Here is a 27,657-nt window from a genome sequence, read left to right as displayed (position 1 = left end):
AGGAAGGACCCCTGAGAAGACATCAGGCCTGCCCAGACACCACCCCCTTAAACACACTCTCTCAAGACCCCTAACTGCACCACACCTGCAGAGCCCCTTGCCTTAGAAGGGAACACACGCACAGGCTGGGTGGATCAGGATGTGGACGTTTTAGGGCGATTACTCAGCTCACTGCACTCACCATGGCGAAGGATGCAATTAAGTGGGCACAGTCTGGTGAGGGCAGAGCACAGTGCCAGAAGAGCACTCCAGTTCCGGTGCAGGTGAAGGTGCTAGGTACCACGTGAGGTGCCATCATAAAGAGAGCACAGCAGGGCAGGGGGTGGAGGGGAAGGGGGTAAATCCCCAAATGGACTCAAGGTCATGAGCTGACTCACAGGGAGGAACCCCCGGTCAGAGCAGGATTCATATACTTGGTTTTAGCTGCCACGGACATGAACCTTGGCTCACCCTGTGGAGGGCAGGGTGGCATCTGATGACCAGTAGAGGCCGGAAGCACAGACAACTGGCAAGTGGGATTTATTTAAACAAGTCAGAAGGAACAGGAAAAGGAAAGACAACTTTGTAACCAGTTGCTCAGAGCCTGGGACTGGACTGGTGGCTGCGGCCTCCCCACTGCTTGGCGGGATCTCCTCCAGGAAGGCCGGTGGCGCCAGCTTCAGCGATCAGTAAGTTACCTCCTTCAGACCTGAGGGCAGGAAACACAGGCTCCGATCAGTCTCTTGTGGGAGAGAGAGAAAACCCAAAGGCCAACCTGCTACTCTCTGCAGCTCTGCTCTCCCGCTGCGTAAGACCAGATCTCACAAACAAGAGGTTGGGCGAGATTCTGTTTATAGATGGTTTTAAAGAGATTAAGAAAGCATTGTAAGAATTTATAGACTCCCTGCAGTTGACATAAAAAGGGAGCCTTTGAGAGCTGAACTTTGAGCAAATACAGACATGGTTCTTCACCATGCACGTACAAAGGCACTGCCAAAGGCTCACAGAAAATGGCAATAAAAGGGGGGGGGGGCTGGCGTGCTGGCATAGCAGGTATAGCCGCTGCCTGCGACAATGGCACCTTGTATTAACGCTGGTTCGAGTCCACTTCCAATCCAGCTCCCTAATGGCCTGGGAAAGCAGTGGAAGACGGCCCAGGTGCTAGAGGTCCTGTACATGGGAGACCCGGATGAAACTCCTGGCTCCGGACTTTGGCCTGGCCCAACGCCGAACTCTACAGCAGCCATCTAGGGGAGTGAACCAGCAGACAGAAGATCTCTCTTTCTCTCTCTCTCTTTTAAATAAATAAATAAATCTTTTTTAAAAAATAGCAATAAAAGGTAAGTTGATTTTGGTGCAAAAATTCTTGAAATCTATGTATATGAGTAGGTCTTCAAAAAGTTCGTGGAAATGTGAATCATAAAAAAAAAACTGCATGGATTTCAAAAATTTTGTGTGCAAATAAATTTACTAAAAATGTCATTGTTTTTATGCAGGGGTCATGGGGGGGAGTGGGTAATACAACAAAGAACCCACCAGTAAGTGGCTGTAAGTCAGAAACACATTTGATAGGGTTCTGTGGGCTGAACTGCACAGCTGGGCAAATTTACAAATGAACCGAACGAACGATAAGCTCAGCCTGGAATTTTCACACAGGGACAGTCCCGCCCTGTCTTGGTCTTTGTTTTGCATCAGCGGCTTGTTTGAGGGTAACATAGCTCACTTCTGTAGGAGGCTTGATCGGCAGCGTAACCACCAGGTGAAGCCAGACCAAGGAGGAGCTGGATCAAGTCCAAGGTAACAGGAGACATGGATAAGAGACATGGATCGCCGTGGCCCTACTCTGCCAGCTGGGGTGGTTAGCCAAAGGTAACCATCACTGTGTTTAACATCCAGTAAACCCAATGAAAAAGACACCACTCGCTGCTTCTATGAAGATTATTTCCTTAAACCCTCAAGGTTTTTACTTTCCTACTGCGGAAATTCTATAGCCAGTCTCGCAGGGGTGGGTTGTTCGGGGACACGGGGCTAATTTAAGCAGCTCTCTTGGTTTCTGTGCTACGAAAACACACAAGATGGAACGGCGCACTGTCTGCACACACGATGGACACACAGTGTAATCCTCTACTTTTCCCTGGGCCTAGAGCCGGGGGACGCCGTTCACGCCTCGAAGCAGAGAAGTGCCCGGTTCTAGGTCAAAGCCGCAGCCGCGCAGTCACGCACCCAGTTCACCTCCGCCCTTGGTGGCCCAGCACAGGCAGTAATGCTGCATGAGCTGCTCGAGAAGCTCCATCTCATCCAGGAACTCCAGGGCCTCTATCCTGGGGAGGGGGCAAACAGAAAACGTGCATTCAGACACTTCTTAGTGCAGATGAAGATGCTGAGCCAGGGTTAGCCGTATGGCAGGACGCTCATGGTGTGTTACGCGAAGGAGGAGGCTAAACACTGTGTGTGGTGAAGAGAAAAATCTAAAACTAAAATTCTTTGCCAATTTCTTTTTCAAGTTTTATTTCATTTATTTGAAAGCCAGAGTGACAGAGACAGACAGGGAGAGACAGAGATCGTCCATCTACTGGTTCACTTCCCAAATGGCAGCAACGGCCAGGGCTGGGCCAGGATGAAGCCAGGTGCTAGGAACTCCATATGCATCTCCCACATGGGTGGCAGGGGCCCAAGTACTTGGGCCATCTTCCTCTGCTTTCTCAGGCACATTAGCAAGGAGCTGGATTGGAAGTGGAACAGCTGGGACTTGAACTGGCACTCATATGGGATGCCAGCATCGCAGGCGATGGCTTAACCCACTGTGCCACAACTACTGACCCCAAGAGACCTTGTCAACCATCAGGTTCACAAGGATCAAAAAAGCTGACATGCACTTTAGCAAGGGCAGGGAGGGAAGGTGCTCCCGGAATTCCTGGGATTATAAAGCAGTACAACCTCTCTAGATGGCAATTTGATTATCAACCAATGCTGAAAGTCTATAGTCTCTTAAGAATTTACCCTGGGGAAAGGTATTTGGTCCAGCAGTTATGATTTGGGATTCCCACATCCCATAGCAGAGTGCCGTAGTTCCAGTCTGGGCTCCACTTCTGATTCCAGCTTCCTGCTACTGGGCACCCTGGCAGCCAGCAGGTGTTGGCTCAAGAAGTTGAGTCCCCACCACACACGCAGGAGACCTAGACTAAGTTCCAGGCCCCTGGCTGGCTTCAGCCTGGCCCAGTGCCAGCTGTGGCAGGTATTTGAGGGCGAGAACCAGAGTACAGAAAATCTGTTTCTGTCTCTCTGCCTTTCAAATAAAAATTAATTCACCCTGTGTGCACATAAAGACGCAATTTCAGGAGCACTCACTGCAGCATCGTAGCTCCAATGCAGTAACAAGAGGAACACTATAATCGTACAGAGATGGGCACAGCCATTCAATAGGATACTATGAAGCCATTTTAAAAAATGGGGGTGAGGTCTCCACGTGTAAGAATGGCACAACCTCCAAAGCATACCGTGGAACTTAAAGGCAAGTTGCTTAGGAAGTAAGGTAAGCAGCATGGACCACTATCTATGTAAAGAAAAGCAGGGGACACACAGGCTTCTACATGCACAGGCTGCTTTTTGAAAACACAAAATGGGGCAGACATTGGGTTAAGACACTTGGGTGTCCCATACAGGAGTGCCGGACTCAAATCCTGGCTTGGCTTCTGATTCTAGCTTCTTGCTAATGTGCACCCTGCAAGGCAGCAGGTGATGGTCCAAGGATTTGGGTGCTGCCACTCATGTCACAAACTCAGGTTTGAGTTCTTGGCTCAGTTTTGACCTGCTCCAGCCCTGGCTGTTGTAGGCATTTAGGGAGCAAACCAGCAGGTGGAAATAAATAAATGTGAAAAAAATTTTTAAAGGAAATACAGAAGAAACTAGAAATGTGTTTGCCTCCTGAGAGAGAATGCAGGAGACTGGGAGCAAGGGTGGGTTGTGGTGAGGGTTTTCATTTTTATTCTTTATTGCTTTATTCTGATCTTTTAAGGATTTATTTTTATTTATTGTAAAAGCAGAGTTACAGAGAGTGAGAGGGAAAGACAGAGGGAGCGATCTTCCATCCACTGGTCCACTATCCAAATGGCTACAACAGCTAGGGCTGAGCCAGATGGAAACCAGGACCCAGGAGCTTCATTCGGGTCTCCCATGTGGCTGCAGGGGCCCAGGCACTTGAGTCATCTTCCACTGCTTTCCCAGGCCATTAGCAGAGAGCTGGATTGGAAATGGAGCAGCTGGGACTGAACCGGTGCCCATATGGGATGACAGCATCACAGGCGGTAGCTTAACTAGCTATGCCACAACACTGGTCCCATTATTCTGATTGTTTAAAAAAAAATTATGTAAATGTATGACTTTTCCAGAATAAGCACTGTAAGTATAAACTTGTAAACATACACACAGAGAGAGACATGGACAAAAACATACAGAGACAGCTTTCTGAAAAACTTTCTACCAAAATGTGCACACTGAAGCTAGGCTATGAGCTCCTGGGGCAGGCAAGTCTGGGGAGCGATTCTGAACACTGAGCATAGCCCCTGCGTTTGGAAAAGCTCCTGCCATGTACACAGTGGGCACTCGGCGTTTGTTAAATGAAAAGGCCCATCTCAAACTTCTGTTACTTCTCTACAGTAGCCAGCAAATACAGACACAAACTACATGGCATTCACGGAGCTAGGACAGACAGACCAACATCCACTGCCTCTCATCACGGCCCCTGTTAAGGCTACAGTGGCTGTCTACAAAAGGCCAGGCAGGGAAACGTAAGACATGTGACTGCAATTGGCCTTCCTTGTGTGTGGTGCTCTGGGTACCCAGCAGAGCTGCTAGAGCGTCCCCAACACGGATGTCAGGCCGGAGATGTTCATGCAGCTGTCCTGACGGGTAAGCAAAGGAAAACCAGCCTGGGGGAAAGGATGCTGCCGGAAGAACCCAGGAAGCATATTCCTGACAGCACAGACACAGCACCTGCTCAAACTGTCAAGGACTCTGGTGCCAAGCGTGAGTGGGTGCACTCACTTCTAACTTCTATGGAACAGCAAGGCAGAAGTGTTCTCATTATCTTATAAGAAACCAAAAACTACGCCTCTAGGTCTCCATGAGCGAGAGGAAAGCACAGATCAGGAAGGCACAAGTGTATAAAAAGACTTCAGGTGGAACCAACACTGTGCACCCATGTGTATGTAGGGTGATGTTCCCTCTAGTGTTTGTCACAGGGAAATCAGAGCACAGCAAAATAAACACATATCACAGTTAATGCCTAGCTTCAGACATTCTGGTTTTTTTTTAAGATTTATTTTTATCTATTTGAAAGAATTACAGAGAGAGGTCTTCCATCCGCTGGTTCACTCCCCAGATGGCTGCAATGGCCAGAGCTGCACCAATCCGAAGCCAGGAGCCTCTTCTGGGTCTCCCACATGGGTGCAGGGGCCCAAGGACTTGGGCCATCTTCCACTGCTTTCCCAGGCCACAGCAGAGAGCTGGACTGGAAGTGGAGCACCAGGACTCGAATTGGTGCCCATATGGTGCTCCAGGCCAGGTGTTAACCCACTGCACCACAGCACTGGCCCCCAGACATTCTTAATTACTTCAAAATTATTATCAATATAATACATCCATATATCAATACAAATCTAAAACACGTATACAATATGTGCCCTAAAATGAGATATGGTAGCACTCAATATTTTGTATGTAAAGATAAAGACAATTCATTGGTAAGTTTAAATAGGAGGGTGGGACAGGTATTGTGGCACAGCAGGTTAAGCTGCTGCCCAGGACGCCCGCAAGCCTTACTGGAGTTCCTGGTATGAGTCCCAGCTACTCTATGGTTCCGACCCAGTTTCCTGTTAATGTGCCTCGGGGGCAGCACAAGATGGCTCAAGTACCTGGGTCCCTGCCATCCATGTGGGAGACCCAGATGGAGCTCCTAGCTCTTGAGTTCAGCTTGGCCCAGCTCTGGCCATTGTGGCCATTTGGGGAGTGAACCAGCAGATGAATATCTCTGTCACTCTACCTTTCAAATAAACAAATCTTAAAAAAAATAAAAATAAGAGGGGGGCTTACAGACCCATGTGTGTGGTATGAATCCACTGATTCAAAAAACAGAAATACAGGAATCTATGAATATATTTATTTGAATATATGCATTGGAAAAGAGTACATCCAGTATGTTAGCAGCTGTCTAGAGAGTGTGACAAGTAGACATGATGTCACACTTCTTGTACTTTATATTGCTTAAAAAAACTTAAGATAAAATATTTTTCTTCCATAATGAGGGGAAAAGTCCATTTAAAATCTGCCAGGAGACTTTGTTTTTCTCTTAAAAATTCTTGAGTGGGGGCTGGTGCTGTGGCGTAGTGGGTAAAGCTGCCGCCTGCGGTGCCAGCATCCTATATGGGCACTGGTTCGAGTCCTGGTTGCTCCATTTCCAATCCACCTCTCTGCTATGGCCTGGGAAAGCAGTGGAAGATGGCCCAAGTCCTTGGGCCCCTACACCTGTGAGGGAGACCTGGAAGAAGCTCCTGGCTTTGGATCAGCGCAGCTCTGGCTGTTGCGGCCAATTGGGGCATGAACCAATGGATGGAAGACCCCTCTCTCTCTCTCTCTCTCTCTGTCTCTCCTTCTCTATGTAACTCTGACTTTCAAGTAAATAAATAAATCTTTAAAATAAAATTCTCGAGTGATGACTTTTCCTCCCTCTCCAACACAGGGATTATGCAAAACGTCCAGCTGCAGACGGTGCCCTGGGAGTTCTCCAGGTGGGAGCGCTTACTCTGACTACAATAATCTGCTCTGGCATAAACCCTATCTAAACTCACGGCTAATGAGTTACCCTCGAGTTGCTGACAACGTCTGGCTTCTTTCAAAACAAGTCTGGCGAGGGCTGGGCTGGGTTCTGTCCCATGAAAGAACAAGCATGGCCGTGCCTCACTCACAGGCAAAGGCCCCCACCCCGCCATCCCCTTACCTGCTCACTTCGGCTCGTGGTAATCTGCTGTACAATTCCATCATGTCCACAGCTGATGCCGTCTCCCACCCACTCGCCAGGAGCCGCTCTTTCTGAGACAGGAAGGGGAGAAAGCCATAGGGCACCTGGTGCACACCCCAGACCCTCTTGCCTCTGGGAATTCCTCTGAAGCCCCTCCCCACTCCTGTGGTCTTTGTTCTGTTTGCTCGCCAGAGTCCTGCCGTGAACGTGCCCGTTACCGCAGGGGAACTCCCTGGAGCGAGTTTCCCTTGGCCGAGGGCGCCACATACAAACCCAGCTACTGAAATGTAGGGAGGCCGCAGGATGTGCCCGCAGCAAACACAGGACGCTTCTGCCGGGCCGTGAGCGAGCTGCACAGGTGTCGAGGGCATGTCATTCAGTGCACAGGGCGGGCTCACACACACTAACCACAGAAACGTGTTTTAAACAACTCGGGAAAACGCAGCCCAGCCCGAACAGCAGATGGCAGGAGGGAGTTCTGCGTGGCCGTGAGGCGTGTCGGTGGTACTGAACTTGGCCCCCGGGAAGGAGGTCCTGACGGGCAGCAGACTTGCAATGGGGTGCCCAGGGGTGCTGTGAGCCCCCAAGTGGCCCGCATGGCGCCCCGGCTGCCCACAGCGCTCCCCATACTATCTCAGCTGCAGGGGAGAATCTGCCCTTTCTTGGTTGGCTGGGGCACAGGGCGGGCACGTCTCGGGATCTGCCCTCTGACCTGTGACTCCAATGACTTGCAGGTTTCCACGCCCGCCAGGTCACACTGTCGTCTCCTCAGGTTTTCAATCATGATCTGCCCGAACCGATCGCCCATGTTCACCTGGGAAGGGAAAGCGGAGGCTGGGCAGCACCACGGCGGCCACCACCACCGGGGTTTCTTTGTTCTTAGGTGTGTACAATAAGGTGACGGGATTCTGTGTCTCGGCAGACAGGCTGCTGTTTGCTCACACACACTGGCTGCAAGGGAAGGAATGGGAGCGGGCACAGGCACACAGTGCTGCTGGCAGCGTGAAGGGGTGCAGGCCCTGGAAGGACCCCTGGACAGGACTCACCCACTGCAAATGCTGCACGGACAGTGGGGGACCCTGCAGAACACTCGCCCGTATAGGCACAGATGCAAGACTGTTGACTACAGCCATGCGTAAAGTGAGTACAGACCATTTAAGGTTAAACACGCTGTTGCATGGGCATATAATGGAATACTATATAGCCATGAAAACAGGAGAGGAGGACAGACATAGACATGACATGGCCCTGAGGTACACTCTACAGAAGCAAGGTACACAGGAAGATGGATCACAAGCTCTCATCTGCCCATAAGGAAAAAACAAAGCCAAACCAAAAAACCTCTCTCTTGCTTTAGATGTGCACAGAAAAACTGTGGACTAGAAATGCTGCTTCCCACATTAGGGACTTGAGGTCTAGGGTGGGAGAGAGGCTTACTTTTCCTTGTCTACCCTTTCATACTGTTTGAGTTTCATACTCCATATATGGTATTATTTTCTGAATAAAAAAAACCAGTTTAAAAAAAACAGTTAATTTATACATCTGCACAAATGCCAAAAAACACGACTGCACAGACACAAGGACTTTGTTGTAATCAAGGTATCAAAAACTCCTCACTGTACCACGATGGTTTCCAGGGTCCTGTGAGAATACTGCCAGACAGGAAGCAGAATTATTCTGTGCCAGGGCAGAGTAAGGCTTGGGTGGCACTGCACAACAAGGATTCAGGGCAGAAGGGGCTGGAACACACCCTCCGCTGTCTGACTTCCTGGGTCTGAACCCTGGCTTGACAGTCTATAGCGTCCTAGCAGCCGTGACAAGTGCCCAGCTGTCTGTGTAGCCCAGTCCCTTCACAAGTCGAGTCAGACCAGGACTTGCGCCGACCTTGTGGACTGCTGTGATAACTGAAAGCAAGCTCATATATGTAAAACTAGGAGTTGGTGTTGTGTGTGACACAGTGGGTAAAGCCACCTCCTGTAATGCAGGCACGCCATGTCAGTGCTAGTTCACGTCCTGGCTGCTCTGCTTCCAATCCGGCTCACTGCTTAATGGCCTGGGAGAAGCAGCAGAGGATGGTCCAAGTGCTTGGGTCCCTGCCACCCACATGGAAACCCAGATGAAGCTCCTGGCTGCAGCCTGGCACAGCCCTGGCCATTGTGGCCATCTGCAGAGTGAGCCAGTGGATGGAAGATCTCTCTCTTTCTCTGCCTCAAATTCTTTCACATAAATAAATATTATAAATAAATATATATATATTTAAACTTATACATTTAAAGCTCATGACAGTGCTTGGTACTTGTAAGCAAGCTGAAGGGTCTACCAGCATTACTTTCTTATGACAGAAATGCCCATCTGCCATGTAGCTGTGTCATTTAAAATTACTAATTAGAATACAATGCAGGGCAGGGACCGCGCTGTGGCACAGCAGGTAAAGCTGCCACCTGCAGTGCTGGCATCCTATATGAGCACCAGTTCAAGTCCCAGCTGCTCCTCTTCTGATCCAGCTCTCTGCTATGGACCGGGAAAGCAGCAGAAGATGGCTCAAGTCCTTTGGCTCCTGCACTTGCGTGGAAGACTGAAGAAAATTCCTGGCTCCTGGCTCCGGACTGGCCCAGCTCTGGCCATTGCAGCCACTTGGGGGGTGAATCCCCGGATGGAAGCATTCTCTCCCTGCCTCTGCCTCCCTGTAACTCTCTGCCTTTCAAATAAATAAAATTAAAAAGAAGAAGAAGAACATAATGCAGGGCACATGGGCATGCTGTGAGGATGCTGATGACTTTGTTAAAAAAAAAAAAAAAAAAAAAAAACTCTGACTTAAGTTAAATGCTTTTTATTCCACAGTGAGCATGGCAGGTGGGAGCTGGGTCAGTTTCAGGACTGCTATGGACAACGTATTGAAAATGTGCATTCTGGGGCCAGCGCTGTGGTGCAGCGGGTTAAAGCCCTGGCCTGAGGCGCCAGCATCCCATATGGGCACCAGTTCTAGCCCTGGCTGCTCCTCTTCCGATCCAGCTCTCTGCTATGGCCTGGGAAAGCAGGGGAAGATGGCCCAGGTCCTTGGGCCCCTGCACCCACATGGGAGACCCGGAAGAAGCTCCTGGCTCCAGGCTTCAGATTGGCACAGCTTCGGCCATTGTGGCCATCTGGGGAGTGAAGCAGTGGATGGAAGACCTCTCTCTCTCTCTCTCTCTCTTCCTCTCTCTGTAACTCTTTCAAATAAATAAAGCAAATCTTTAAAAAAGAAAAGAAAAGTGGCGCATTCCAAGCTTACTCCAAAGTGACCGGGGCCTGGTCAAAGGTCACTTAACCCATCACCTCTCAGGTGATGCTGACCAAAAGAACACAAAGGGAAGCAGCGTATACCCTGGCAGGCAGCAGAGGATGGTTCAAGTCCTTGTTATTCTAGTACTTGGGAGACCAAGATGGAGTTCTGGGCCCCTGGCTTTGTACCAGGCCCCCTCTCAGCCTGTTGCAAGCATGTGGGGAGAGAACCAGCAGAGGGAAGACCTCTGTGTCTTTCTGCCTTTCAAATATATAAACTGAAAACTACCTGGGAGCTCAGGGAACTCTAGGTTCACACGCCCACGCCCACACTGCAACCGACTGGAACTGAGTGGTGACCATTCGCAGAAAGTGCTCAGGTCATCTCAGTCCCCCTCACCCGACACGACGCACCTGGCCAACTTCCTCCACCCGCACCCCCTGCCTGCCCCGAAGGCATCCCAGGTGCTCCCATTACACTGGTCGCAGCCAAAAATCCCCTCCCATTGTCTTCTACGACTCTGCGGGAAAGGCAGTGATAAACAGGAGCATGACAGACTTTTGTAAAGGGTAAGACGGAAGTTCCAAGGGCTCTGGCGCAGAGTTTGTAAGAAGTCAAGATCTCAGGACTACTAGGACTGCGAGAATTAATTAGGGAAGGGGAGCCCAAGTGGCCGGAGGCAGGAGACAGTGCAGGGAGCGTACACTGAGGATGCTCACAGGGAAAGCCACAGCTGGAGTCTAACCCAGAACCCAAACCTCTCGTGTGCCTTTTTACCTGCTCATAGTTTATGAACATTGCTGTGTCAAAACTTCTGGCTGCCCACTTTAGAAGGTTTGCAGACTGCTCCGGAGTCATGTAAACCAGCACACATTCAGCTATCAGGAGTGTTGGCAACCTTAAGAGGAGAAAAAAGGCACATAAATACGTTTTCATCAAGTTAGGTACCTCTAACTGTACATCTGCAAGAACTCCAAAGAGTTTGTGGGAAAAAATGGATTAAAAATGCTTACTTTGATGCAAAAGTGTTAAAATCCATGCATAGTATTTTTTATAATACACATTTTCCAACTTTCTCATGAGAATCCTACACAGATTTCAAAAAGTTTTACACCAAAATAGGCTTGTTTGTGAATTCCATTTTTTTCCTGAACTTTCTGAAGTATCCTACATACTGCAGCACTCACAGGGCAGCTCCTATCCTGGAAAAACCAGAGGGGCTAAGCAAATACAGCACTGATGCGAGCAGCAACACCCACGCACCACCACCACACTCCCACTTTACACTGTAACGAGCTGGGCAATAAGCAGTGGTTTGTCTGGTTTATGAATGTGTTAAACTTACACAGCTACAAGTTCTGCCTGGCTGTGCACCCACACTGTGGCAATGCCACACCGCAGGTTGTCCTGTGCAAGAGCCAGCATCTCGGGCCGGCATTGACCTAGTGGTTGAGATGTCTGTACTGGCATGGAAAGCCAAGACACTGCGGCAAAAAAGTATTCTACATGAAGGATCTCTGTGAGAGAGATCCCAACTAAAGACGTGGCCATCAAAGAAGGAGGCACTTTTCTCTACAGGGAGGAGAGAATTTCCACTTTGCTTATGGCCTTGTCTAAATATTGACAGAGTTTGTGGGTTCAAAAGCCTTCCACAGCCTAGGTAGCTCATGTCAAGAGCCTCTGGTGGTCACTGACATCATACATTCGAGTGTTAATTCTTACATTAACAACAGGAGTCACTGTGCACTAACTCCCTCCACAGGACCTCTGTCCTCAGTGAGTTGTATTATGAGAGTTAAATGTGACACCTGTTCTCAGTTTGTGTGTGTGTGCATGTGTGTGCAAATTGTTGAAATCCTTACTAAGTATAGGGTTGGTCTTCTGTGTACAAAGTTAACTGAAAATAAATCTTAATGGAAAATGGGATTGGGAAGAGGAGAGGGAGGAAGAGGAAGGGTGGGAGTGTGGGTTGGGAGGGCGGGTATGGTGGGAAGAATAACTATGTTCCTAAAGTTCCACATACAAAATTTGTATTCCTTAAAAATAAATTAATTAATTAAAAAAAAAGATGTAAAAAGATGTCTGTATCTTATAGCACAGTACCTGGGTTCAACACTCAGTTCCAGCTTCTGATCCCAGCTTCCTGCTAATGCAGACTCTGGGAGCTGGCAGTGATGGGGCACGTAATTGAATTTCCTCCACCACACGGGGAGACTTGGACTGAGTGCCTGGTGCTCAGCTTTGGCCCCACCCAGGGGCCACTGTGGGCTTTGGGAATTAGACCAGTGGAATAGGAGCTGTGTGTGTGCGTGTGTGTGTGTGTGTGTCTTGACTCTCACATAAGTAAGTAAATAAATAAAATGGAAACAAAGGCAGCCTAAAACCTCTAGATCTGAAAAGGACAAAGAGTTATTTCTCTACCCTTGGAATCTGAGTTGGTCACATGCTTGCTTTGGGCAAATAGGGCAGCGACAAACAAGATTTAAGCACAAATTTGAAGATGTCTCACACTGGCATTTGCTCTCTTGCTACACCAGCAAATCTGACACCATTCTGTGAGTGAACCCAAGCTAGCCTGCTACAGGAATGGAATGAAGCACACCCTGCACAGTCAGGGAGCCCCCAGGCGGCCTACCCAAGGTCCCACACGTGCCTGAACCCTGGACTAACAGCTAACCCCAGCCCCAACTGGCAGCTCACAGGATCCTGAGAGACTCCACTGTGTTTTGAACCTCTGAATTCAGAATGATCTGTTACACATCAATGCAGAAATACTTAGGTGCATCGAACAGAACTGTTCATATGTGTGTTGTTCATACGTAAGCTTTTGCCATCAAGAATTGAAAACAAACATGAATAGTTGTCAAGAAATCACATACGAGTCATCAGTGCTGATTTACCAGACCCACAGTGATCAAGGAATTATGGAATAGCAAAAGCAGCAAATTCCTAAGGAACTACCCAAAAGGAACAAAGATACTGGCAGGCCACCCCTTACAGACACCTGGATGCAGCTCAAGCCACTCCCCTCTCTGGCTTGCTTAGGCTATTCCTTCCTTACCCCAGGGTTTGGAGGAGAAAGCAGTTTTCTTGACCTCCTCCTATCTGGGTGATCAGCAACAGGGTCAGGGCCTGCGGAGGCCGGAGACCCTCTCTCTGCCCGTGTCTAGAACCCAATCCATTGCTTTATTCCTCCTTCATTTTTGCTCCTTCTTAAGACTCCTTTACTGGGTCCTTTTTCCTCCTAGCCCCCTGAGAAGAGATGTTCCTCGTAGCTGGCTACTATTTCTTCCATGAAAGAAATGAGTTCTTTTCATTCGTTTTCACTGGTGAGAGAGCTTAGGAAAAAAAATCAACTGCAGGAAATCAAATGCCCCACAACAAGAGATTGGCTGAAAGGAATAACTACATCCACCCAACGGACTACAATGCAGTTCACAAGTGCGATGCTTCAACCGTCCCCAGACGCTAGGGGCCTACTGCACGCTTCCCTACACTTCAGAGCAGGCGCCAGGGGAGTAACTAAGCAGGCAAATGTAACGAGCTGCTAACAGCTCTTTTCCTCACCCCACAGCATATAACCTGCTGTATTCATGACTCTACAGGGAGTTCCTGTACCTCAGATGTTCTCAATTATTTGCTGAGGGGTAAATAAGCAAATAAGTGATTATATATGTACACAGACACACATATATATTTAATTCTCTTTTTTTTGAAGATTTAATTTATTTATTTAAAAGGCAGGGTAACAGAGGAATGAGAGACAGAGAAAAAGAGATTTTCTATATGCTGGCTCACTCTCCAAATGGTCACACTGATTGGGGCTGGGCCAGGCCAAAGCCAGGAGCCAGGAACTCCATCCAGGTCTGCCACGTGGGTGCAGGGACCCAAGCACTTGGGCCATCTTTTACTGTTTTCCCAGCTGCATCAGTAGAGAGCTAGACTGGAAGTAGAGCAGCCAGGACTCCAACTGGTGCTCATACAGGATGCTGGTGTTGCAGGCTACAGCCCCGCCTGCTGTGCCACAACACTGGCCCATAATCAATTCTTTCAAAAGTTCCCAAACTGTGGCCACCTAGCGGCGTCGGCACACTGGGTTCTAGTCCCAGTCGGGGTGCCGGATTCTGTCCCGGTTGCCCCTCTTCCAGGCCAGCTCTCTGCTATGGCCCGGGAAGGCAGTGGAGGATGGCCCAAGTGCTTGGGCCCTGCACCCCATGGGAGACCAGAAGAAGCACCTGGCTCCTGCCTTCGGATCAGCGCAGTGCGCTGGCTGCAGTGCTCCGGCCGCGGTGGCCATTGGAGGGTGAACCAACGGCAAAGGAAGACCTTTCTGTCTGTCTCTCTCTCTCTCACTGTCCACTCTGTCAAAAAAAAGAAAAAAAAAAAAAAGTTCCCAAACTGTATATGAAACATGATCACCTCATATTTCACAGAAAAACATACATTTATGAATTTTGACATAAAGTTTATGAAGATGGTTATCTCTCAATGTTGGGTTAGGAAATTATTTTTATCTTCTCTTCTAGAAACCATGAGAACAATCATAAGCAACAGTTAAAACCAGAAATGACGGGGACCAGCATTGTGGTATAGCAGGTTGTCACCACCTGCGATGCTGCCATCCCATATTTGGAGCACCGATTCAAGCCCTGGCTGCTCTCTTTCAGATCCAGTTCCTTGCTAATGTGCCTGGAAAAGCAGCAGAAGATGGCCCAAGTGCTTGGGCCCTGTCACCCATGTGGGAGACCTGGATGGAGTTCCTGGCTCCTGGCTTTAGCGTGGCACAGACATAACTGTTGCGGCCATCTGGGGGTAAACGAGGACAGAACCTTGTCTTCTCTCTCACTCTGTCTCCCTGTTCCATGTCTCTCCCTCTCACTGTCCCTCTGCCTTTCAATTAATCCAACAGTGGCTACGATGGCAACCCTCCTTACACACGTGCAGGACCTCGTCGGGGAATGCCCAACAGTGGAACTGTTGTACCATGTGGTGCACACATTCAGTTTCACCAGATACTTTCTCAGTGTGCCTCACAACTGGCCCATGTTCACGCCCACCACCACTCCCTAGCCCCTGCATCTTTGCCAATACTTGACACTGTCAACTTTATGTCTGTGCCAACTTGGAGGGAGTAAAACAGAGTTTCATGGGATTGCTACTCAGGTTCTCACAGGACACTCGGCTGCCTCTGAGCTGCAGGTTTGTTTGTTTTTTAACAGTTATTCTTTATACACTCTGGATACTAATCCTTTCTTTATACGTTGCAATTGTGTTTTTATCCATACAACTATTTTCTCTCAAACTTATTTAAAACACTAGGCACAAGTATTTTAAAAAAGTAATGCCAAAATTTTAAAAATCATAAAGAAAAAACATAATGCCAAGGGGTGGGCATTTGGCCTAGCAGTTAAGATACCACTTGAGTTCCTGGTGTCTCATATCAGAGGGCCTGGGTTCAATGCCCGGCTCTGGCTCCTGACTCCAGCTTCCTACTAACACAGGCCTGAGAGACAGCAGTGAACCCAATAAATGGGTTCAGGTCACCCACATGCGAGACCAAATTGAGTTCTTGGATCCTGCTTTCAGCCCCAGCCTAGCTCCAGCTGTCGCAGGCATTTGGGAAGCAAACCAGCAGACAGATGCATGCTCGCTCGCTCGCTCTCTCTCTCTCTCTCTCTCCGTGTATGTGTCTGCCTCTCAAAGTGAAAAAGGGGGTGGGGAGGGGAGTATGGGTGAATCTGATATGGGTACAAACGTGAGAAAAGGTGTTCCTTAAAAATTCCAGAAAATGACTCAAGAAGCCATGAAAGGAGAGAACATCCACACTGAAAATGGGCCCCCGGCATCATGCTGCATTTGCCTGTGGGCTTATCTCAGAATGGGCATAAAGTCATGAACGCATAAGAGGTTAAAAAAAAAAAAATCTCACTGTGTATTCATGTTACATTTCTTTAGTTTCTCTTCCAGTTCAGACAGGTCTCGGAGATCTGCTCCGACGATGGCGTATCTCGTTGAATCCATCATGTGTCCATCTGCAAATGCAATGAGAGAGAATAATTTCAGCAGAAATTCACCAAGAAAATACAATTTCAATGTAGGAGGCTTAACAATTAAAGTAACTTTACTATTCTTACCCATTATGAAAACACATGCTCACTGTTTCCAGTAGATGAAAATAAACATTTTAAAAGCATTAGGTAAGAGGAGGGTGAAAACTGACAAAAAATCATAATGTCCAAAGATAACTGTAAGTGCTTTGGCATGTAACACTGCAGTCTTTCTGCCTATGTGCTAAGATCTTAGGTACAACAAAACACATTCTCTCCCCGTCTTTCACATACACTGAGCAGAGAAAAGAAAATGGAACTACCCCACACCTGTTTTAAAAACTGTTTTTCTGTGTATATATTACCATGAAGCACCTGTCCAGTTATTTCTCTAAAGCAGAATACTACAAGTGGAATTAACAGGGGCCAGCACTGTAGTGCAGCGGCTTTAAAGCCCTGGCCTGCAGGCTGGCATCACATATGGGCGCCGGTTCAAATCCTGGCTGCTCTACTTCTGACCCAGCTTCCTGCTAATGAGCCTGGGAAAGCAGCGGAGGGTGGCCCAAGTGCTTGGACGTCTGCACCCAAGTGGGAGACCCAGAAGAAGCCCCTGGTTCCTAGCTTCAGGCTGCCCAGCCCCAGTCATTGCAGCCATTTGGGGAGTGAACCAGCAGATGGAAGACCTCTCTTTGTGTGTATCTACCTCAGATAAATACAATTAAATCTGCCTTTCAAATAAATACAAATAAATCTTTAAAAAAAAAAAAAGTGCAATTAAGAGATCGGCGGGTAAGCTCACTAAAATACTGGTACCCACTGGCAGGCTGCTACTGTTGTGCCAGTTTGTGATGTGTTATGCTTAAAAGAATACACTTTATGTCCTAAAGTATTTACAAATAAAATAAAAACATTTTGTTGTCCGTATCTCTTGGGTGGGATGGAATGGTGTACACAGGGCTCTCAGCCTCACAGACATCAGAATCACAGGGAGGGCTTGCTAGGAAGCAGTCTGGGGCCTGGCGCTGTGGCCTGCAGCGACAGCATCCCCCATGGTGCCGGTGTGAGTCCTGACTGATCCGCTTCCGATCCAGCTTCCTGCTCATGTGCCTGGGAAAACAGCAGACGCTCACTCCTGTTTGGGGAGTGAGTCAGCAGATGGAAAAATCTCTCTCTCTTTCCCTGTCTCTGTAACCCTACTTTTCAAATAAATAAAAGAATAAAACTTTAAAAACAAATAAGCATAGTCTGATGGGCTGATTCTGCAGATCTTCCAGCAGTAGAAATTTGTATTTCTTTAAGACTTACAGTTACAGAGGAGAGGTAGAGGGGTGCACACATGTACACACACACACACACAATCTTCCATTCACTGGTTCACTCTCCCAAATGCCCATACTGGCCAAGGCTGGGCCAAACTGACGTCAGGAACTCTACCTGGGCAGGAACCAGTGGCAGGAACCAAAATACTTGGGCCGTCATCTATTGCCTCCCAGGTGCATAAAACACAGCTGCACTGGAAGCAGAGTAGCTGGGTCTTGAACCAGGTGCTTCAGGAGGGATGAAGACATTGCCAAGAAGTAGCCTAACCACTGCCCTGCAACGCTGTCCCTGGATCTGCGGTGCGTACACAGCCTGTACAACCCCGGAGCAGCTGCATTGTGATGGTGGCGTGTGTAAGAGTCATTAAATTCTGTTACTTGAAGGGCCCAATTCAGCACGACCCGATTCCCCTGCGACGCCAGCTCACCACAGCCTCCAGTCACCAATCCCTGCAGCTCTGTGTGGCTTGACTCAGTCTCTGGGAGTGACTGTGCTGTGAGGGGAGTTTTACTCTGCAAGCTCACTTCCTAATCTGAGTCAGATACGTCTTCCCTGAACTAGAGAACAGGATGCTCCAAAATGCTGGTGTTTTGTATCTTTTTCTTTCTTTTTTTTTTCCCTCAGGGATGGACAGCTCAGGCCAGACACGTGTATTGTTAATGCACTCAGGCACTGTTTGCCTCTACAGGGCGAGACGGGCCTTCACGTTCTGATGTGACTTCTCTGGCTTGTGCACAGGGCAACGTGGGCAGACTGTGCTTCCCTGCTTGCCCTCAGTACTTTCCTGCTTTATCTTTTAAAGTTTTGTTTTATTCAAAAGGCAGAGATACAGAGAGAAAACAAGATCCAGAGAGATCTTCCATCCACTAGTTCACTTCCCAAACGGCCACAAGAGCCAAGGCTGGGACAGGCTGAAGCCAGGAGCCAGGAACTTCATCCAAGTCTCCCACATGGGTGCAGGGGCCTAAGGACTGGGGCCATCTTTCTCTGCTTTCCCAGGTGTGTTAGCAGGGAGCTGGACTGGAAGTGGAGCAGCCAGAATTTGAACTGGTACCCATATGGCACGATATACACAGGTGCCAGCTTACCTTTCTCTTTTTTTCTATCTCCCTCCCTTTCTGTTGCTCTGCCTTTCAAATAAACATTATCTTAAAAAACAAAAAACCAAGCAGATGGATGATCTATCCTGGAAGGATGTTTGACCTCATTTTGCAGGAACAGAATGGATCTGTGGAGGACACGAGCGCTGGCAAGAGACCAAGGCGCAACAGAAAAACCCTAGAACCTTTGGAATGATGCTGTGAGCTGCTGGGGAAAATAACTCGTGGGTGAAATGGGCTCCACGGTGCTTTCCCTCCCTCTGCTCCTCATTCTGTTCTATAAGAGAATAAAAAATGGAAGGGAACGCAGGTGTTTAGTGCGATATGTAGGAACTTTTTTTTATTTATTTTAATTTTTTTTTTGACAGGCAGAGTGGACCGTGAGAGAGAGAGAGACAGAGAGAAAGGTCTTCCTTTGCCATTGGTTCACCCTCCAATGGCCGCCACGGCTGGCGCGCTGCAGCCAGCACACCGTGCTGATCCGATGGCAGGAGCCAGGTGCTTCTCCTGGTCTCCCATGGGGTGCAGGGCCCAAACACTTGGGCCATCCTCCACTGCACTCCCTGGCCACAGCAGAGAGCTGGCCTGGAAGAGGGGCAACCGGGACAGGATCCGGCACCCCGACCAGGACTAGAACCCGGTGTGCTGGCGCTGCAAGGTGGAGGATTAGCCTAGTAAGCCTACTACAGGAACAGATCATAGCCACCCTGTCCTGAAAAGCCAATGAACACTGATTTAAAAGCTCTCTATGGCTACTGGTGGTTCTTTCTGTGATCAGCACTTCTTCAGAGGACAGAATCCCAAGAGGATGGAAGAGGGAGAAGCCCTGAAAATATGACGTCAAACTGTGGTTTGAAAAATTAAGAATCAATTTATATATGGCCAGAATGGACTTTGGTCATTTCTGAAGTCAAGCAATGGTTCTCAAACAGGGTAATTTTGCCACCAGGGAAAATGTTGCAAGGTCACAGCTAGAGGGCGCTAAAGGCCATCATATGATTTTGCTCTCATCCAAAGCCCTCAAGAGAAAATGGACAGACCCCAGATGTCAACAGTGCTGAGAAACACTGCATCAAAGTTACACACAAAATCTCAAAAATCTTAGTATTAGATGGTTTAAAATTCTTAAATAACCCTAATTATTCTCTGCTAGGGGAAATGGCACACTGTGGCTTTTACCCAGAACAGTGTCTCCAATGCCACTCTCTTTGGAGTGAATTTGTAGCAGCCTGGGCTTTGATTTCAAGTAGTGCTGAGATCACATTTCTACTCGGCCATTTGCTAACCATGTGGCTCTGGGCAAGTTCCATAACCACTCCAGATTACCTTTCCTTTGATCTTTGATGTAGACAATGCCCATCTCATGCGATTACAGTTCAGATTCAAGGCACTGAGCTCCCTAGATCCTGAACCATATGCATGGGGCCCTGGGGTGTTCCCAGACACAGAGGTGGAGGAGATGTTTTACATCTCTGAGGGAAACGCAGAGGCTCAGCGCTGCTCAGACAGAAGCAAACCACCCGCATGACTCAGCCACAGCTTCAGCGCTAGATTGCTGTGCATTCCTTTCGTGACCTCCTATCTTCCCAAAGCCAAGTTACAGACGTTGGTGTGGTTGAAAAGTACTGTGTGAACATCAAAGTGGACGGGGCGGTGTCCCAGCTGATACCAAAGTGACAGCATCAAGTCCTCAACAAGAGCACACAGATCATTAGTAGTAATTGTGATTATTCAAGAGTGGAATAAAAATAGCATTTGTTCTTTCAACTTAATGTGCATTATTTTCCCAAATGACTAATTAAGTTGTTAGGATGCAAATATTTAAGATGTCTGAACCCAAATAACTGATACACAGAACTGCTGCATACGTCTGTTTGTTTATTTGCCTCAGGGTTCTGTGAAACATTTTCTGAGACACATAGGGCACTATGAGCCAAGAAAGGTGGGTACCCCTAGGCTAGTCAATGCCTGCTACACTTACACAGTGGCGGTCTCTGGCAGACTAGACCACCGGTGATTAAATCCAGCCAAGTGCTCAAAGGTCCACGCAGACAAACCCAACACGATTGGTCAGGCTGCAGAATTGTGATCTAAGAGACAGCGGACGCTTGAAGCCACGTGTGTTGTAGGGATTTGTTAATGGGGCAAAAGCTTCTACACTTTAATTATCTGCCTCATCAAGCGCCTATGCTTTAATTATGCTAACCTGGAAAAGCATCAAGCTTTATAAAGTAACACAGTAACACACACACACACACACACACACTGAGTCCACAGTGCTGCTGTATTACAGAACTAAGGATCTATTCCATCACCACCAAGGAAGTGTATCAGGAGCAGTGTGTTGATGTTTGGTGGATCCCATCAATTGCCTGCACCATGTCTTCAATGAAAGACCAATTATTGGTAAGGATTGCAAAGATGCATAGATTTTCCCTGGGACACTTTTTAGGTAGGGGGTGGGCAGAGGTACAATGGAGACACTTCTGGAGGTTTGCTGGGCCATAAAGAGGATTTCCTGTATCCAAATGCCCACCCTGTGATACTCAGTGAGCTCTCACTATATTCTGGGGATAGGCTGAAGAAAAGCAGGCTTGGTCCCTGCCCATCCTGCAGGGAAAGGGAATCAGGAACAAGGCCACATGTGGCGAACAGCGTGCAGGATGGTTTCCAGCTCTCTCAGCATGGAATCTGCATTCTTAGCAGGGCTGGAGAACCCGGGTGATGCTGTCCCTGCCACCTTCTCTTCAGCTTCATCCTGAACCACACTCCTGCCTCCACGCCAGCTCCAGCCACGCCAGCTTTCCAGCTCCTTGCACGCCCTTCCTCGTCTGGGCAGTCTTCTCCCCGTACAGACCCTCCTCCTGAGGGCTCAGCTGCGAGGCCTGGGAACGCCCTGAAATGTCTGTGTGGACTGTTTATTCACTCGGCACTCCCGGTGTGCCTGGCACTGTCCTAGCTGCTGGGGGTGCGGCGGAACAACACACAGGTGTTCTCAGGACGCTTACACGGCAGAGGGAGACGGCGAGCGAGTGATTAAATAAATGCATAATTAAGATGACACCAGAGGACGTGGTCCTGGGAAGCAACTAGAGAAGGTAGTGTGAGAAGAGTGACACCTAAGGCAGCAGAGAGAGGAGACTGCTCATCAGCTTGGTAGTCAGGGAAGGCCTCTCTGAGGAGGTGGGGGTTGAACTGAGAACAGGGGATGAGAAGCAGATCATCAAGTAAGCTGCGGAGGAGGAAAAGACCCGGCGGAGGGAGGAGGAAAGGCCTGGGGCACAGGATGCCTTGGCACGTTCAGAGGACAGCAGCAGACCCCTGTGGTGATGAGGGTTACTGTGGCTGAAAAGAAATCAGGAGGCACACAGAGGCCCCTGGGTCCTTCTCAGAAGGCAGTTTTAAGACAAGGGGCAATGAAATCTGTATTTTCCCCCCAAATAAAAATTATTTAAGGAATACAAACTTCATGCATTTCATAAATACAACTTTAGGAACACAGTGATTCTTCCCACTGAACTGGCCCACACACCCACATTCCCACCCCTCTAACTCATCCCTCTCCTATTCCCAGTCTTATTTTTTACTACGATCTATTTTCAATTAACCTCTTTTTTTTTTTGGACAGGTAGAGTTATAGACGGTGAGAGACAGAGACAAAGAGAAAGGTCTTCCTTCTGTCGGTTCACTCCCCAAATGGCCACCACGGCCAGCGCTATGCCAATCCAAAGCCAGGAGCCAGGTGCCTCCTCCTGGTCTCCCATGCGGGTGCAGGGGCCCAAACACTTGGGCCATCCTCCACTGCTTTCCCAGGCCATAGCAGAGAGCTGAACTGGAAGCGGAGCAACTGGGACTAGAGCCTGGCGCCTATATGGGATGCCGGCACCACTTCTGAACAAGTTTTACTATTAACTCTCATAATACAACTCTTTGAGGACAGAGGTCCTGCATAGGAAGTTAGTACGCAGTGACTCCTGTTGTTAATTTAACAATGAACACTTTTACTATGATGTCAGTGATCACCTGAGGCTTTTGACATATGCTGCCTAGGCTATGGAAGCTTTTTGAATCCACAAACTCCTTCATTATTTAGACAAGACCATAAGCAAAAGTTCTCTCCTCCCTTCAGAGAAAAGTATACCCTTTCATTTCTTTCCACTGTGGTCTTACTCACAGAGGTCCTTCATGTAGGACAATTTTTGCCACAGTGTCTTGGCTTTCCACACCTGAAATGCCCTCATGGGCTTTTCAGCCAGACCAGAATGCCTTCAGGGCTGATTCTGAGGTCAGAGTGCTACTTAGAGCGATTATCATTCCATGAGTCTGCTGAATGGACTGCTTTGATTTCTGTTTATAAACTCATTCTGGGGAGGGCAGCACTGTGATACCATGCATTAACTGCCACTTGTGAGGTTGGCATTCCACAAAATAGAACCAGCTGGAGTCTTGGCTGCTCTGGCTTCCAATCTAGCTTCCTGCTACTGTACCTGGGAAAGCAGAAGGTGATGGGCCAAGAACTTGGGTCCCTACCATACATGTGGGAGACCCAGATGGAGTTCCTGGCTCCTACCTTCAGCCTGAACCCAGCCCTGGCTATTGCAAGCCATTGGGGAGTGAACTAGCAGATGACTTTGAACAGCCCTTGTCTCAACTGTTGAGGAACAGTTTTGTTTTGTTTTGTTTTGTTTTGCATACTATTTGTTGAACTCTGTACTTGGAGTAGGGTTAATCTTACATGCATAAAATTAATTGAAAATAGATTTTATTAAAACATAAAAATGAGCTAATGAGCCTGGGAAGGCAGCAGGGGGATGGCCCAAGTATTTGGGCCCTTGCCACCCATATGAAAGACCCGGATGGAGTTCTAAGCTCCTGGCTTTGGCCTGGCCCAGCCCTGGCTGTTACAACCATTTGGGCAGTGAACCAGCAAATGGAAGATCTCTGTCTCTCCCTCTATGTCACTCTGCATTTATAATTAGTAAAAACAGATCTTAAAAAAAATTTAAGATTGGGGACCTAAGGCCATCTGAGAAGAGTCACACAGAAAGTCGTTGTAAATTCCTTTACTGTAACTGTACTACAAGTAAACATCCATCAGTAGATGCATATGTTGTGTATAACCCCTCTACACACACACACACACACACACAAACACACACAATCATCTTTAAGAAGGAAAAGGAAAAACAAGTAGCACAAATGCTTCTAGAGTTCACACTGCACTCCTCGGGTTCCGAGTACTTGCCCATCTGAAGCGTGTCCTCTGAGTGTAACTCCACAATGGGGTTCAGCAGGACAGGCTTGCATCTAAGGGAAGGCGAGAAAACGGAGAAGGATGAGTCAGTTTACTCAAGAGCTCACTGGTTGCAAAAGTGCAGATGCCTGCTAGTGACGTGGCAGACACAGGGTGAGGGGCTTGTACCTGAAATGTTGGGAATATAAATGTTTCAGAGTTTGGATTTTTTTTTAATATTTTGCATAGAGCTTTGATGTTGTTTATCCCCATGCAGACACAATGCTGAAAAAGTGTCAGAGTCAGGGATGCTCAGCCTGTACATGCTGCTACTGTGCAGAGCCACTGTGTAAATATATTTGACCCCAGGCACACACAATAAGGATTCAGTGTATACAGGTCTCAGATTAGGGCTGCTAAACATTCTATTCAGCGTTTAACAGGCAAATCACAAAGTGATCAAAAAGTGCTTAAACTCAGAAAGAGCTAAAGACAGGCTAACAAGAATTTTCTAAATATTCAAGTTTCTTGCCTATTCTCAAACAAAAAATTTTAAGTAGTTGTGATAGGTAATAGAAAGAAGACTCTTACACAAACTAAAGTTCAGTAACATTTCTGTGATAACTCCATCAACCCAACATATGAAAAAAATCAGCAATCGGAGACCCAAACTCAATATCCCAACAGGTACACACAGCACCAATCTACTCTTTATCTGAGGGAACCACCTCTGGGCTTCGCTTAGAGCCCATTTACTCTCATTTCATGCAGAGTTCTACCAGCTCCATGTCGTCTGCAGTTCCCAGGGCATCAGAAATGCCACTTCCATATTAATAGCATATTTAACATAAAATACAATCTTGTTTTAGAAAAGGTAAAGAATTTACTTTCAAAGGATAACCTAGAAAAGGAGAAGCCTGAACAATATTTTCAATCTGTAAGGATCAGACATCTCTAGAAGAAGCTGAAACTCCTGTGTTCATTAAAAAATCTTAATGTAAGCAGCAGGATTTTACTTAAATTACCAGTTCAAAGGGTGTGCGTGCAAATGAGACTGCTGAGAAGCCCTGACCCCGGCCTGACCCCGGCCTGACCCCGGCCTGAGGTCCACACTTACTTGATGTTGTGCAGCTTCCTCGTTACTATCATCGGAAAGTCGACTTCAAAATATTTACTTGGCAGGAGACCTTCATCCTATGGAAAACACACACAGTCTGTATCAGCGCTTCTTCACCCACACACTCGCTGATCATCTGCCTCACCCCCAGCACGAGGCACCCAAGACCAATGGGCTGCTGCTGAAGGCTTTTTTTATTTTTCTTTAAGATTTATTTCAAAGGCAGAGTTACAGAGAGGCAGAGAGAGAGAGAGAGAGAGAGAGAGAGAGAGAGAGAGAGAGAGAGGTCTTCCATGTACCAGTACACTCCCCAGATGGCTACAACACCCCAACACCCAGCGCTGGACCAGGCCGAAGCCAGGAGTCAGGAATTTCCTCTGGGTCTCCCACATGGGTACAGGGGCCCAAGGAATTGGGCCATCTTCTGCTGCCTTCTCCGGCACATTAGCAGGGAGAAAACTCAGAAGTGGACTCGAACCAATGTGTATACACAGGATGCTGGCATCATAGGCTGCTGCTTAACCCACTGCACTGTAAGGTTTGCCCCAGAAATTATCTTTTTCAACTAATTAATTAATTTGAAAGAAAGCAAGGAAGAAAGAAAAAGTCAGGAGGCCGGGGGAAGGCTGAAGATCTTCCATCTGCTGTTTTTTCTCAAATGTCTACAACAGTCCGGGCTGGGCCAGGCCAGAGCCAGGAGCCAGGAACGCCATCTGGGTCTCCCATGTAGGTGGTAGGGTCCCAAGCACTTGGGTCATCCTTTGCTACCTCCTAGGCTCATTAGCAGGAAGCTGGACTGAAATGAAGAAGTGGGACTTGATCCCAGGCACAGGGATAGAGGATACAGGCATCCCAAGCACTGGCTTATCCCACCTGCCCCATGCATGTAACTTGTGCTTAGAAATCCTACACCACCTTTTAAGAACTTCTACTCTCAGGGTATGGGAAGTTAAGGATGTTCTAAATTTCCAGAAAGCAAATGAGTGAAGGGTGTAACAGTGTCCTCCAACTCTTAAAGGCCTTCCTCCTTTCTAGAGAGCTTTCCCATGCACTGACGCACATGACTCTCAGAGCTCTGAGTTCACCGCATAAGGAAGGCTTCTACAGGGCACACCTGGAGCTATCAAGGAGCAGCCTCAGGGCCAGCGCTGTGGCTTAAGTTTGAGTGCCAGCTGCCCCACTCCTGATCCAGCTCCCTGCTAACGTGCCTGGGAAAGCTGGGGAAGATGGCCCAAGTCCCTGGGCCCCTGGATCCACGTGGGAGACTCATGAAGCTCCTGGCTTAGGCCTGGCCCGGCCCTGGCCAGTGTAGCCATTTCAGGGGTGAACCAGCGGATGGAAGATCTCTCTTTCTCCAATTCTGACTTTCAAATAAATAAATCAAACAAAGAAACAGCTTATTGGCACAGAGAAAGGGGTGAAATGGCTGTAGCAAGTGCAGCTTCAACTTTCTGTGCTGATTCTCTGCAACCTTGGACACTCGCCCGTGTGGCAGTTCGGGGGGGGGGGGGGATGGAGACGCCCGAGACGGGGCCTAACACTAGAAGGCAGCCTCGGACTCCAGGGGATGACAGCAACCCCGTCACAGACTGCCAACAGACACACTGCTTCCCCCGTGTGGAGACAGAATCCGAGAGACACCGAAAAACTGAGTCCACTTCAAGGGTTCCACTCGCCCCTTCCTTTCTGTGTATGTGACAATATCGACCACCCTGTGCCCCCTGCCCTACAGATGGGAGCTAGACCGGGTGGTTTTTTGTGACAAGGGAAAAGCTCGTAAGGAGCTTCCTAGGAAGGAGGAAGGCTTATTTCAGCTTAGACTTTCGGAGATTCCAGTCCAAATCAGGCAGCTGTGTTAACCTAGCATCTGATAAGGGCAGAAGGTACGCAGAGGGAGGAGCCCGTGGTGAGCCAGGAAGCAGACCCGGGGAGCAGACTCTTCAGCTACCTCTTTCTAATCCATTACAGTTCTTTCATGGGCCCCACCCTAGCAACTGTCAAGGCTTAACGCACACTAACACTGCCAACACACAAGCCAAACACATGCCTCTCCACAAACTTGTTCAAGCAAACTCGTGTACGTATAATAGGTATTTACAAAAAGAACTTGGAACTCCCCACCCCAAGGAAAAAAAATCCTTCGAATACAGTCATCCATCCAAATAAAAAAAACTTTCCACAGAGGAATTTCAGACGCTGCAACCCCCCTTCCTCCTTCTCTGGCAGGGGTGCAGCGTGCCCCTCAGTGCGCTTTGCTCAGACTGATGAAGCATCAGCGGACCTACAGGGGAGGCTGCACAGAGCCAGCGGCAGCTTTCTCCAGGAGCCTCAGTCCGCACTGATGGAGTGTGTCCCCTTACACTGTCCTGCTCTGGGTCCTCACACCACAGCCCGGGACACGCCATACACACACAGTGGGCCCACTGTGGTGCCGGCATCTGTTCCCGGATCCATACCACCGGCCGTGCAATTCTGAAAGACACAACTTCTGCAGCCCCATGTCTCATTTGTGAGGCCTCACAGAGCTGTCATGCAACGCATTCGGTCACGTTTGTAAAGCACATCATACATGTTAGCTACCCTA

General features: G+C 48.3%; 1 protein-coding gene across 3 annotated transcripts in view; it reads right to left on the bottom strand.

Moving 5' to 3' along the window:
* Positions 1–502: 502 nt before the first annotated feature.
* LCMT1 (leucine carboxyl methyltransferase 1) overlaps positions 503–27,657 on the bottom strand; it is a 53,980-nt gene continuing 26,825 nt past the window's right edge. For 2 of the 3 annotated variants that reach the window (XM_062179767.1, XM_062179769.1), the window contains 8 exons: positions 25,074–25,150; positions 23,969–24,030; positions 16,186–16,288; positions 11,034–11,154; positions 7,707–7,808; positions 6,974–7,065; positions 2,203–2,300; positions 503–688 (listed from right to left, as the gene is read on the bottom strand). In XM_062179767.1, the coding sequence (XP_062035751.1) occupies positions 666–688; positions 2,203–2,300; positions 6,974–7,065; positions 7,707–7,808; positions 11,034–11,154; positions 16,186–16,288; positions 23,969–24,030; positions 25,074–25,150 (678 nt within the window). In that variant the 3' untranslated portion in view covers positions 503–665. The remainder of the gene's footprint in view (positions 689–2,202; positions 2,301–6,973; positions 7,066–7,706; positions 7,809–11,033; positions 11,155–16,185; positions 16,289–23,968; positions 24,031–25,073; positions 25,151–27,657) is intronic. The other variant, XM_062179768.1, reaches the window with a different exon arrangement.

Source organism: Lepus europaeus, chromosome 21, assembly GCF_033115175.1.
Source record: "Lepus europaeus isolate LE1 chromosome 21, mLepTim1.pri, whole genome shotgun sequence".
Taxonomy (NCBI): Eukaryota; Metazoa; Chordata; class Mammalia; order Lagomorpha; family Leporidae; genus Lepus; species Lepus europaeus.
Note: the sequence above shows the minus strand (reverse complement) of the source record. Positions and strands in the feature narration are given on the sequence as shown.